Source organism: Conger conger, chromosome 2 (genome assembly GCF_963514075.1).
Source record: "Conger conger chromosome 2, fConCon1.1, whole genome shotgun sequence".
NCBI lineage: Eukaryota > Metazoa > Chordata > Actinopteri > Anguilliformes > Congridae > Conger > Conger conger.
Genome location: NC_083761.1, coordinates 32515864 through 32530353, shown reverse-complemented (window position 1 = coordinate 32530353; position 14490 = coordinate 32515864). Strand labels below are relative to the sequence as shown.

Genomic DNA, 14490 nt, shown 5'->3' with positions numbered 1-14490 from the left:
TACACTTGCATGATATTGCAGCCAGTAATTGTTGAAAGGATAAGTTGTAGACTTGACCGCTGACTGAGGCCAAAACATATATATATATATTTTTTTACAATATATTTATTCATTTTGTTTGCAAATAAGATCAAATACAATCAGCAAGCTATGTCAAGTACAGCAAACTTTTTCGCCCCATTCTCCCTCCCACCCACCCCCAGCCCTAACACTTAATTAGACTTAACAAAAATAAAAAATAATAATAATACTAAAAGCAAAACAAAGTATATTTATATTAAAAAATATATATAAAAAAATAATAATAATAGTAAAATAAAATAAAAATAAAGGGTGTTTCTCAATCATGTAGTGACATCACCCTACTCCCTCCGATCCTGTTCCTGCTGCAACATGTTAGACACATTTACATCATGTCTTAAGAAACATTTAAAGGGTCTCCATACATCATCAAAAACATTCTGTTTACATCTAACAATATACGTTATCTTTTCCATTGACATGCTTGACGCCATTTCTTTAATCCACATTCCAATTCTGGGCCCATCAGCATTTTTCCAGTTAAGAGCAATTATACGTTTAGCTTGTAATATACACATGTCTATGAGTTTAAACTCTTTGCTTTGTAAGTGTGGGTTGGGAGGATATATACCCAGAATAAAAAGCTTAGGATCTAGAGGTAATTTCTTCGATAGGATTTGATCAATTAACGTTACAACATCTTGCCAGAAGGATTTCACTTTCACACATTCCCATATACAGTGGTACAGAGTCCCTCTTATCTCATTACACTTGATACAGGTATCAGGAATGTTATCATTAAACTTGTGCAATTTAACAGGAGTTATATATGTACGCATCAGCCATTTATACTGAATAAGTTTCAAGCTACTGTTGACTGACTGTCCCTGAGCCTCCTTACATGCCACTCTCCAATCTTCTAAAGATATTTCCTCCTCTATATCCTCCTTCCATAGTCTCAGCTTGGATTCTGAGGATTCATCAGATGCTGCCACAAAGCTGTCATACAGAGATGAAATTAAACCTTTATCATAACAATGTCCTGTAAGTGCTACCTCTAATGGAGAGATGACAGGTATATCTAATGAATTGTTTTTTAGATGCGGAAATAAAACTCCTAAGTTGAAGATATTTGAAAAAGTCCTTTTTGGGTATGTTATATTTGGTTGATATTTCTGCAAAAGACATAAGTACTTCGTCTTCACTGTACATATCCTGAACTTTCCTTAATCCTTTTTCAGCCCATATCCGAAAACCTGTGTCGCTCTTCCCTGGTTTAAAGTTAACATTCCCCCAGATAGGACTGAAGCGCGACCAGGAAGGATTTATTTTCAGATATTTACAAGTGTCAAACCAGACGTTAATCATATTTAATACTATAGGGTTGACTGTATTTTTTCTCAGGTATTTATAATCCGCTGAGTATAAATACAAGTGTAGTGGTAAACTTGGCTTAACAGAGCTAGATTCCAAATCTAGCCAGCAAGGGGGCTTTCAGAGGAGAAATAAAACATAATGGACCGCAGTTGAGCTGCCCAATAATACCAGTGGATGTTTGGGCACTTAAGACCTCCCCGGTCATATGGTAAATACAATAAGGAAAGACGTAATCTGGGACGTTTATTTTGCCAAATAAAGTTGGTGAACAGTTTTTTAAGTCTAGTAAACAAGGATGATGGAGGTGGCAGGGGGATATTCTGGAACAAGTGGAGAAATTTAGGGAGTATGTTCATTTTTAGAATGTTTATCCTGCCAATCATTGAAATAGGTAAAGACATCCAACGTTCTATTGATGAGGTAGTAGCTTCCAGAACTGGGTCATAGTTTATCTGAGCGATTGTATTCACCTCAGGGACAATTTTTATACCCAGATATGTGAAATTGTCTGTCGGGTTGAAAATAGAAGCATAACCATGACTATTTTTCCTCTCTGATTCTTTAAGCAACATTATAGATGATTTTGAATGGTTAACTTTGTATCCAGATATTAGTCCAAATGTTTCAATAAGATCTAGGAGTTCGGGGATAGAACTGTTTAGGTTTTTTAGAAACAAAATTACATCATCGGCAAAAAGTGCCAATTTATGTTCTGAATTACCTTCTCGTATTCCATAGATGTCACTATTCATCCTCACCGCTATAGCAAATGGTTCTATTGCTAGAATGAATAGTAATGGTGATAAAGGACTTCCCTGCGGGCAACTTCTAGAGATATTAAAGGGTTTAGAGATCACCCCATTGGTTAAGATTTCTGCAGTAAGCCCAGTACAAAGCAATCTAACCCATTTACAAAATACATCTCCAAAACCAAAGCGTGTGAGCACCTCAAACAGATATGGCCATTCAACACGATCGAAGGCTTTCTCTGCATCAAGTGAGAGTAAGGCCGTGTCTGTCGCCTCTCCCTGAGTGTGTAATATATTTAATATTCGTCTGACATTATGAAAGCCCTGTCTACCTTGAATAAATCCATTTTGATCCTCCCCCACCACTCGAGGAAGCTTGTCCTCCAATCTTCTTGCAAGAACTTTGCAGAGTATTTTGGTATCTGAATTTAAAAGGCTAATTGGACGCATGTTTTCACATTTTGTGTTTGTTTTTCCTGGTTTTGGAAGCAGTGTGATTAGGACGCCCCTCATGGATGTGGGGAGAAGACCATTCCCGAAGGATTCCTGGAACATCTCTAAAAGGGGTGAAAGTAATTTGGACTGAAATTTTTTGTAAATATAGATCGGGATGCCGTCTGGGCCCGCCGTTTTTCCAGCCTGCATACAGCCAATCGCTTCTGCAATTTCCATTTTTGTTATTTCTCCGTCCAATTCCTTACTTTCCTCTTCGGAAATTCTAGGAATATTAAGTTTGTTTAGAAATTGTGTCTGTCTATCCAGGCTGGAAGAGCACTCAGAGCTATACAACCTCCCATAGAAGGCCCTGAAGGCCTCATTGATCTCTGTAGGATCCACTATAGTTCTACCATTTGGAGCCTCAATGTAATTAATAGACCTTTCAGTTTGTTGTTGTTTAATACGCCATGCTAAAAGTTTCCCGGATTTTTCCCCCTGATCATAGTAGGACTGTTTGAGTCTCATTAAATTAGCAGCTGCTTTGTTAGCTGACAATTCATTGTATTGCGATCTAAGTAGGAGTAGTTTTGCATGTGCATCTATAGAGCTAGGTCTGTTATGATATAGATCGGTTTCAAGTTCTTTAATTTTGTCATCTAATATATTCATTTCAAGTTGTGCACTCTTTTTCTTGGAGCTAGTAAAACGAATTATTTGACCCCTAATAAAGGCCTTGAATGCCTCCCATCTTGTACTAGCAGAGGTTTCGGAAGTATTACATTCAAAATACAGGTCAATTTGTTTATCTAAAAAATCTATGAATGTGGGTTCCAATTTTTTTAGTTTGTTTTTGATCAAAATAATGAAAATGCAATCTACCATGTCTTATGATTCCAATGAGGAAATTATGGCCAAGCTTTTTTCACTTACAGATTTCCAAAAATGCTATTAGCAGCAAAACATGATCACAGGAGTGGAGTGGAATACAGGGGGGGCTAGGACAGAAGTACAACAGAAAGATGTGTGTGTGTGGGTGGGATACCTGGAGTGTCTGTCTGGAGAATGGAGGAAGAAAGCCTATGGGGGCTTGGGCATCTAACACAGTGTAGCCCACAATTCACTAGCATACAACCGAAAATTTGTGAATTCTGAAAATAAATACCCAATAAACTTTCCTCCAACTTTTGGCAGACAGGTAGAGTAGGAATAGTAAAGCGGTACTTGCAGTAAATAAAGACAGTTGAGAGCACAAAGGGGAAGCTGCAAGGAGGAGATGATGCTGCAATAATTGATGGCTGCTCCATGATATTTCAACTTACTTTTTAGATTCTTCTGGATCTGTCCTGCTATTGTTTTGATCTCATCCCTTAGCATCTGAAGATCCTTCTTCATGCCTGAATGAAAATAAATGCAATCCAACATTACGCTTTCTATGATCACAACTTATTTGGTGAAAATGAATTCTGCACAACAGGCATACACAGCACCTACAGTGTAGGGACCACAAGACCACATTTTCATGGATTCCAAAGGAAACTTATGTGACGTTTACAGCACCGTCCCAGGCGTGACATCTAGCTACTGTAACTCAAATCTAACCGGTGGAAGACTGACTACATCCCAGGCATAGCTTAACTATAATCACTGTGAATACGTGTGTTCCGGTTTGTCTTTATTGTTATCGATAGAATGCATTCTATTAGCTGTGTGTTAACGTACGGGTACAGTGATTTCATGCTTCATTTGGCGGTTTGCTTCTGTGGTAAGAATTTTGAAAAATTGCAAGGTTCCGACAGTAGGGGCAGACATGTTGCATTTTGGCCTGTAACAGGAAGCAAAGTAATTTGCAGTAAGATTGCCTATAATCCATAATGTTTCATGGTTTGTTTTTCAGACAATGACCACCAGGTAGCAAATGTGATGGAAAGGGGATATCTTCCACCACCTCTTATATAACTATTAAAGATTTAAATCGATCCTATAATGTTAATCTGTTAATGGATGTTGTGACAGAAATTTTCAGTGCTGTTGGACATAATCGAATGCTTTCATTTGTATCGTTCTACTGTTGAGTAGCCTGTTAAAAAGCTAATTGTAGGGGTTAGTCTAGTGCTATTAGCTTATGCTAGCTACATCATAATAACCTCATATGTGGACCAGTAAAGGCCAACAACACACTAGCACTTCTTCAAAATCCACATTTCTATAACACGATTAGTTCTGAATACATTGTAGGTTATTACGAGCTTTAAATTGCAGTCTGGACCAGCTCCACCCTGCACCACACGTTTACATTAGGCTAACTTATAACATCTCTCGTGGCACGTAGCGAAGTTGTAAATGGTGAAACAGAGTTGTTGGTTGATACAGAGAGCATTTTTAATGAGAAACGGCTTTGCTGCATCGAGATGCCAAAGTCATTGAATTATACTCAAGCTGGGTATATTTTTGCGATCGAAAGGAATTGTGAATGCATTCGGTGAACCTTAAAAACATGAAAATACTGTACATGAGTGAGCATGCTTAGCATTATGGTTCATATTCACTGAAATGGATGAAGTGAATGGATATTCTACAATATATATTTTTTGTATTACTATTCAGTGGGGATACCGCTCCTTCCGTGGTCACGGTAACCTCACTGACATGCTCACAAATGCACGTAACATGACAAATAAAGAGACAATTCATAAATGCGTTTTTTATATCCACACACAAATATCTCTCAAATTGTGTCGTTTGATTTGTACAAATGCATACATACAATCCCCTCAAAAAGTATTGGAACAGCAAGGTCAATTCCTTTGTTTTTGCTGTACACTGAATATTGAGTTTGAGGTGAAAAGATGCACATGAGATGACAGATCCTAATTTCAGCCTTTATTTCCTGGTATTTTTGTATCTAGATTTGTTAAACAACTTAGAAACATATCACCTTTTGTATCAGACCACCCAATTTCTAGGTGAGCAAAAGTATTGGAACATGTGACTGAAAGGTTTTTCTTGTTGCCCAGATGTGTCCAGTTAGATTGATTGGTTAAGCAGTAAATAGTTATCTTGGTTTTAGCCTTGGGTTTTGCCTGTGAAGACTGCATTCATGTTAGAAAACATGAACCAACATGAAGACCAGAAAGCTGTCTTCGGGAGAAAAGCAAGCCATTTTGAAGCTTAGAAAAGAGGGAAAATCGATCAGAGCCATTGCACAAGCACAGGGGATAGCTTGTACAATAACTTGGAATGTCCTGAAAAAGAAAGAAACCACTGGCATACTTGAGCAAAAGATATCGAAAAGGTCCACCAAGGAAAACAACAGCAGTCAATGACAGAAACATTGTGAGAACTGTGAAGAAAAATCACAGTGACATCAAATCATCTCCACAGGGCAGGGGTGAAGGTATCTTAATCAACTGTCTGAAGAAGACCTAGAGAGCAGCAATATAGATTAAAATTTGCAAAGAAGTATAGAGAGGAGCCACAAAAGTTCTGGAACAGTTTTATGGACTGATGAGACCAACCTCTACCAAAGTGATGGAAAGGCCAAAGTGTGGAGAAAGAAGGGATCTGCTCATCCAAAACATACTAGTTCATCTGTGAAGCACGGTGGAGGAAGTGTCATGGCTTGAGCTTGCATGGCTGCTTCTGGAGCGGGCTCACTCATCTTTATTGATGATGCAACTGATGATGGTAGCAGCAGGATGAATTTAGAAGTCTACAAAAACATTCTTCTGTCTGCCAACTGCCAGAAATGGGCCCACACTACTTGGGAGGAACTTCATCATGCAACAAGACAATGACCCAAAACATACTGCCAACACAACAAAGGTGAAAAAGGGAAAGGTTTTAGACTGACCAAGTCACTCACCAGACCTTAACCTAATTGACCATGCATTTCACCTCCTGAAGAGGAGATTGAAGGGAAAACCCCCCCGAAACAAACAACAACTGAAAGAGGCTGCAGTAAAAGCCTGAAAAAGCATCACAAACGAAGACTGCAACAGTTTGGTGATGTCAGTGGGTAGCAGGCTTGATGCAGTTATTCCAAGCAAGGGAAATGCTAGGAAATATTAAGTGTCATTTACTTTAATTTACTCAAATACACTCTATTCCAATATTTTTGCTAAAAATTGGGTGGTATGATATCAAAGGTGTGAAGTTCGAAGTAGTTTACCAGGAAATACCAGGAAATAAAAGCAAAAATTCTGAACTCTTGTCTCATGTTCATCTTTTTACCTCAACCCCAAATGTATTCAGTGTATTTCAAAAACAAAGGAATTGGCCTTGCTGTTTTTGAGGCGACTGTATTTGTACATGAAGAGCAAATATACATATCAAAATTCTGCATATATTTTTTTGCAATAAGCCAGTCACAAATGTAAGATCTGCAGTTACAGATCAAATGAAACACGTGCAGAGTGACTTGCGCAGCTCCTGTGCAATTCACAATTAAGCTGTTTTACTCCAGTCCACCTTGCAACGGTTCCGGATTTTGGTTGGTGAACTCAAATTATTGTAAAATTGGTCAAATTTAGCGATGCAGCTAGATGTATAATTTGACCGCTGAGTAGGCTATGCATTCATTTTTTTTTCATAGCTATTCTAAGCTAGCTGGCTAGCTTTGAATGAAATAAATGCATAGTCTACTCAGCTTTGAGCTTCTGAACGAATTTGCAGAGTTAACATTACTCCCAACATTTGCAGACCTAGCCAGCTGGTTACATTTGCTAACAAACTGTCATTGTTAGACACACATAGATACCTAGCCTGCATCCCATTATTTTTCACTCCACTCTCCTTCACTCCTCTCCTCATGTCACATGCTTGTGATTCTGAAATTCATATTTTATATTTGAGACTGGGTTTTTGCAAAAAATACACACAGAATTTTTATACATATTTTTTCTCTTCAAATTCAGAAGACACAAGTTGTGATGTCCCCTCCTCTGTCATTCAATTTGCTACTGCATAGCGGGTCAGACACATTCACACTTGGACTATCAACATATATTGTCAACGGAATGTTTTCAACATCTTGTGGAATCAAAAATAATTCAGGCTGTTTTGAGAGCAAAGGGAGGCCCTACCCATATATCTAATAAAGTGCTAGACCTGGTCCGTACTGCAATATAGGCTATTTGGAACTAGCGTTATAGAGACATGGATGGTGTTAACATTAGCTCATCAGTAGGCATTAATTCATTAACATTAATTCAACATTAAAGTAAACAAATTTTGGTTTTACAACTAGCTGACATTCGCTGTCCAATTCTAGCTATGACCAGTTTGAGACGAGCTACCCATTTATTTCAAAACATAACAGGTCAAACAGCTAACCAGCTGTTACAAAACCTAGCTTAAGATGTTTTTTCAGCAGGGGTTGATATTCGCTTGCAAAGCTGGACAGGAATATAATGTTACAGCGAAAGGGATAAAGTAAGGTTTCAGATAAGCTTGTTTTAATGTCTTCACCCACCCCACTCCGGCAAGACTCAAATGCAAATGTGTGAAATAAGGTGAAACTTAAGTTGATGCATGTCCCTTGTTCAAGAAATAGACCATGCTGTGCACATCAATCCGAGATATTTTTTTACTAAATGAATAGTATACTTTCAGCCTTACTCCACTTCATAAACTTGAACTACAACTCTAGCATTGAATCATCTTGGATAACTGCACAAAGTTTTTAAACTTTGGGGGCTCGATACGATGGAATTCATTTAGAACTCTCATAATGTAACCTATCTTGTGTTTTACTCCCAAGTCAAACATAGTCTGAGCTGCCAAAATGAGAGAAAGTGGCAGATATTTCCAGATAAATGTAATTTGTAAATAATACTTGGATTTACTTGCTTTCTAATAATGCCAGCACAAAGAAACATTAAATTATATAATTTGTCATGACTTCCTCCTATTCAATGTTTCAGTGAGGTGGCATTAAATAAAAGCTAAATAGGACTGAATAAATGTATGGTCTACATGGAATATACAATGGTACATTAAAGGTTATTGTGGCTGATGCATTTATAACAGGCAGGGGCATGTTGGAACATTTTTATACAGTCTGTGGTTGGAACACAGCGTTCCAACATGCCCCGGTTGCACTAGTGTCCAGCAAGGCTCACAGCTTCTGCTTGCTCATGATGTGTCAAATCTTTACACAGGGTTCTCCCAGAAAAGTTCCTTTTAAAAGTTTAACGGGGGCCGGTGGCCTGGCGTGACAGACGGGGGCCTGCCGTGACAGACTGATGGCAACATTACGGTAGGGCCCTACAGTTTCTGCAAAAGAATAATGGAAAGAATCAAGGAATAGAGAATTTTTAAAAAGCTATAACACAGATTCCATAGGGCCCTACATTAAGTCAGTGCTAAAAGCTGACTGGAAATGTGAAAATATGCCTACATAATGTGAATGCTGTTATAAACAAGTCATTTAATCTACACTCATTTTAAAAAATCAACAACTACTTACAGTATAGCAGAGTCTTACAAAGAATTTGACAATATGTACAGTCCTAGAATGCTGTGTTTTCAACAACAACAAAATAAATTACATTCAAATAAATAATATAAAAGTTTTTGCACTCTATAAAAAACTTGTATTAATTTGCTACTGATTCTTACAGCCTTGGAATGCTGGGCACATTTCAATAACAAAATAAAATAAAATAAATAATATAAGTTTTTAAGTGATTGGCTTCTGTGCTAGACCAACCAAGAGATCCAAACTGATCACTTTAAGGCCTAGGGAAAGTTGGCAGGATAGGCTACAAAAAAAAGACTGGGTAGGTCAAAGCAAACAAAGTAGTATGTTGCATTAAACCATCTAGTCACCTTTTAGATCATTGGTCATGAAGGAGAAGACAATCTCTTCCTTGTCGCAATCGCATCCACTATTTGGTGGTCTGAAAAAACAGCTTTTTTGGCTTTTAGTCTACCTTTACTCCCTGACATTATCCCTAAATGTCACAAAGGATGTATCAGTGTTACTGATGGTTTGGCTAGCTCGTGAATTTAGCTGAATGACCACGTTGTCGTGCACATCAATGTCACAAAGCTATTAATAAACAGGTGAAGTCCTTATTTCGATGGCGATTAATGTGTCATGTAACAATGTATTGAATGTTTACGAGTTTAACGTTACCTACACACTGCTTAAGTTAATATAAAAACAATGCACTTACCAATGAGATCTTACTAAATAAGAAATGGTAGCATGCGAGGAAACATTAGCTTGTGAAGGTACAATATTTTCAGTAGGTTTTCAGATGGGTGCTTTCAGAAGTTTCACAGTAATCACAGTAATAGAGAAGAGATCTCTTAACATATACACTCAGTGAGCACTTTATTAGGTATTTATTAGACTTCTACAGCTGTAGCCTATCCGCTTTGAGTTATGATGCATTGTGTATTCAGAGATGCTCTTCTGCATACCACTCTTGTAATGTGTGGTTATTTGCTTTACTATCACCTTCCTGTCAGCTTTGACAAGTCTGGCCATTCTCCTCTGACGTCTCTCATGAACAAGGTGTTTCTGTCTGCTGAACTGCGGCTCACTGGATTTTTTTTTTTTTTTGCATTATTCTTCGCAAACTCTAGAGACTAGTGTGCTTGAAAATCCTAGGAGATCAGCAATTTCGGAGATACTCAAACCAACCTGTCTGCCACCAATCATTCCATGGTCAAAGTCACTTAGATCACATTTTTCCACATTCTGATGGTTGACGTGGAGATTAACTGAAACTCCTGACCCATACCTACATTGCACTGCTTCCACACAATTGGCTGATTAGATAATCACATGAATAAGTAGGTGTAATAAAGTAAAAATGACTTTATTACAGCAACTAACATTTTGACCCCTACTAACATTTGACTAATTGACGCTAGATGTGAACCGTACTTCCTGTTGGATTTCGGTGTTTTCAAGATGTAACTGAGCTAAAAAGTTGACACGCAAGTTCTGCTCCTATTCAAATGCATATCCCCACAATCACCCTGTTTTCCCCCACTTTCCTTTCCTGGCGTTGATTTGAGGTCTAGGTGCCGACAACCATTTGTCTGCACAACCATTTGGCCTAACCAGGAAACCTGTCAATAGACATTATCATATCTAAAGGAGTGTTTTGTCACCATGGATGAAGCACTTCCTTTCAGATACTGATATAAACTCTGTCATTCCCAGTAAGGATTGTGTAAGATTGGTGAAAGCTCAGGAGAACGTGCACACTACCTGGAACCACGAATAAAGAGCTGAACTTGTCTTACATCCTCGAATTTCGAGTAACGACTCTTTCTTTCCTGAAACGCGATTCGAAGTACCAGCAGCGAAACAGTTATAGTATTGAAGAAGAAACAAGAAGTTCTTCATTACCCCCATGGGATTTTTAGTAATCGGACATCAAAAACATTTTCTTTGGATTTTATTGATCTGACTCAGAATCTGCCACAGCTATTGACAGTCATTGATTTGGTTACTGCTTTTAATGACACTTGTGCTCCAGCTCTTGATTTGACAGGACTTTTTCGATTTCTCGCCCTTGTTTTAATGACTGTAATTGAAAAGGCAATGGCACTCTAGGCTAAGATGCAGCAGACTTGTGGTTGCAGTTTGTTGCAGTTGCACACCAAGGACCGGGGTTCAATTCTATCCTGCCAAAAAGCCAAAAAGCCAAGTTTGGCCGGCTCTCGTGGAGTGGTATAATTGGCTTGCAGCTCCAGGGGAGGGACTTGGCAGAGATAGTGGGATCCCCGTATATAGCACCCCGGGCGCCTCTGAGTAACAGTCTAATTCATCATGGCTTGGAGAAGGCGTGTCACTCTCAGGGTCGCAAGATCCTACTGGGCTACCGAGGGACGGGGTCTTGAGGAGGTGTATCCCCAACTAGCACTAATTGGATTAGATAGGGTATAATTGGCCACCAAATTGGGAGAAAAAGGGAGTGAAGAATTCTTTAGAAAAGGCAATGTAGAGAAGGGCAGCATAGGTGGAAGAAGTTTATGCTTCCTGATCACCTCTCTTTTAACATTAAAAGCAAGGAGGCTAGATCTGCCTACCTAACCAATCTTTTATCTTTGAGTATGAAAAATGAAAGGTTATTATTAATACTTTTGACAAATTGGTTAATCCTGCTCTGTTTCTCCTTCCATGGTCCCTTCCACTGTCACCTGCAATACCCCTCCCACTTCCTCTGGCTGTGTTGTCCCTGCCCCTTGTCCCTTTTTACTGATGCAGTTTGCCCCCATTTTTTTAATTTTATTTAGTAAATTAATTTTTTTATTCAGTAATTATATTCACTCGCCCATTCACTCAGGTGTTTTGACTTCCTCTGCTCTTCATACTTCTGTTGAACCTGATCTATAATTTTATTAACTCCTTGAACCTGGATAAATCACTTGCTTTAATCTCAGGTGCTTAACTCTATTATTTCTGAACCTACATTCGGTTTTTTTTGTCATGCAGTGGAGACTTGCCACTCATTTTCATCAAACCAGATTTCACAATGTTATGAAGACGGTGTTTCCTAATTGGACGACGTGAATGCAACAAGAACACAGTTAAATTAAATTAAATTACATTTTTCTAGCGCTTTTTACAACACAAGATTGTAACAAAGTAGATTTACAAAGAGTCAAGGTCTGAGACCGCCTCAGAGCAATCCTAGAGCGACAAAGGCAAAGAAAAACTCCCTGACTAACAGGAGAAAACCGAATTCAGGGGGGGAGCCTATTTGCTTCTGGCCGACATAGTGAGGTTAACAGTAGAGTTATATGTAATAAATAAATAACTTAAATGAATAAATTCATGTCAGAATGGGGAAGTAATGTGATCTAAGTGACTTTTTCAGTTTGTGAAACCACATGACTGATTCATTGATTCTGTCATTTTAGGACTATGCAACGACCCGTAGAATGTAAAAACAACAACAACTTCTCAGCTGTAATGGCGGCCTATGCTTCTTAGCTCTGATGGCATTGAGCTAAACCACCGTGAAAAATGTTTTGCGACGATCCAAAGTTGTGGAATTTTGCAGCGTGCAGGACATAGGATCACACGTGGTAATACAATGCTGTTTTAATAGTGAAATGTGTAAAAAAACATATTTTGTATGATTGTGAAGAAAACATATTTTGTAACTTCAAATATTGAAAAAGAGGGCAGTCATTTGTTTTCCCTTCACTGTCACGGGAAAGGAGGAAGAAAGGAAAAGGAACACGTCATACGCCGGAAGTGGACATTAATAGGAGCAGCCTTAGAACGTGGCCGATAATAGGCACTGAGCAGTTCTAGGACGACTGTTAAATATTGTGTCATTATGACAACTAAAGCATAAGGCACACAGTTTCAGCCTAAGGCACAATTTCATGACGTACCACATGGACACATCTCTCAAATCACTGCGCTAAAACACTGTTGAAGGAAAACAAGAGAAATTCCTCCAGACCTGTAAGCCACTTGTCTAGACTTACTCCATCATATATTTAGCGTTATCACAACGTTAAGCAACTCACCTTCTTCAGGCAAAGGATCGCCTAATACCATTTTCTGCTTGTTCTCTAGGTCAGACACCTTCCGTTTTAGAGACTCCAAACCCTCTAAGATTTCTCGTACCTGGAAAGAAAAGGGTTAGAAACATTATTCAAATACAGTCATTAACTACACAACATAGTTTAATAAAAAAATGTAATTTAATTAAATGGGATGTACGAAATTTGGAAAGGAACATATTTTTTCTAAATAAGTACAAACAAGCATAATTGAAATGACACATACTGATAGCATCTTAATTATACACAAAGGAGAATGATACCAAATAATCATACCATTGTGGAAATAGGATAATGTACAGGGAGAAAGAAAGAATTAATGTGGTTCATCTTAATCTTGGAACAAATGCAAAGAAACTTAGCCAGTTATGCATAAAGATAATTTAAAAAGCATATTTTAGTGTATGTATCCAGATTCAGAAACATGTTTAACACACAAAAAAAAAAAAAACTACTTCAAATTAGATACAATGGGGCAAATGTAGGCACCCCTGGTTTAAATGTGTTACAATTAATCTGTGTGTCATCAAAAGTAAACCTGAACTCTAATTGGTACAGAGTTAAACATTAGACCTTTCTGAAAAATGTAAAGCAAGATTGCTTTTTATTTTAATTTTGTACTGTTTATAAATTATTAAAAAAGGAAAACGGGCATGGGAAAAAGTTTGGGAACCCTTTTAGATTATATTTGTTACTTTTTAAAAAAACATTTTTAAATTGCTATGCCGATTTAATTACCAGGTAATTTAATTTTAACCCAAGGCTTCATCGAGTCAGGTGAGTATAATTCCGGGGATGAACTTTCTAAAGAATCTAAAGAATCTAACTGCAGTGGCTCTGTCTGGTGTTAATAACCACAGGTTCCTCTAAACAGTTGTCCATGGATTGAAGTGAGTGAAGATGGTTCATTTCCACCAAGAAGAAGGCTACACAAACAACTGTTTGGCCACCACCAAAGGTCTGTTTGGAGAAACAAAGGTGAAGCCTTTGCTGAAAAGAACACCTTCCCAACTGTGAAGCATGGAGGTGGATCCATTATGCTCTGGGGTTGTGTGGCAGCTGGGGGCACAGGGAATATTTTGTGAGTGGAAGGAAGAATGGATAATACACCAAATATTAAGAAATTCTAGAGGCTAATGTTCAAAGGTGAGTCCAGACATTCAAGTTGGAGAGGTTGGGTAGACCAGCAAACAATGATCCAAAGCATCATCGAAATCAACCATTTAGTACCTCCAGGAAAGACAGATGAAGGCTTTGGAATGGCCACAAACATCTCAAACATACCGTACAAAGCGAAAATTTAAAGAATCTTAGCTGGCTATAGGAAGACTTTACAAGCTGTTATAGTTATACAAAGTAGTAG

At 38.1% G+C, this 14490-nt stretch overlaps 1 protein-coding gene across 5 annotated transcripts in view; it reads right to left on the bottom strand.

The window, feature by feature from the left end:
• stx4 (syntaxin 4) overlaps nucleotides 1-14490 on the bottom strand; it is a 99217-nt gene that overhangs the window by 68186 nt on the left and 16541 nt on the right. For all 5 annotated transcript variants that reach the window (XR_009708010.1, XR_009708009.1, XR_009708007.1 and 2 more), the window contains exons 3-4: nucleotides 13092-13191; nucleotides 3905-3979 (exon numbers count right to left, since the gene is read on the bottom strand). Coding sequence is in view for 1 of the 5 variants with exons in the window: in XM_061230762.1 (XP_061086746.1) it covers nucleotides 3905-3979; nucleotides 13092-13191 (175 nt within the window). In the remaining 4 variants the exon portion in view is untranslated. The remainder of the gene's footprint in view (nucleotides 1-3904; nucleotides 3980-13091; nucleotides 13192-14490) is intronic.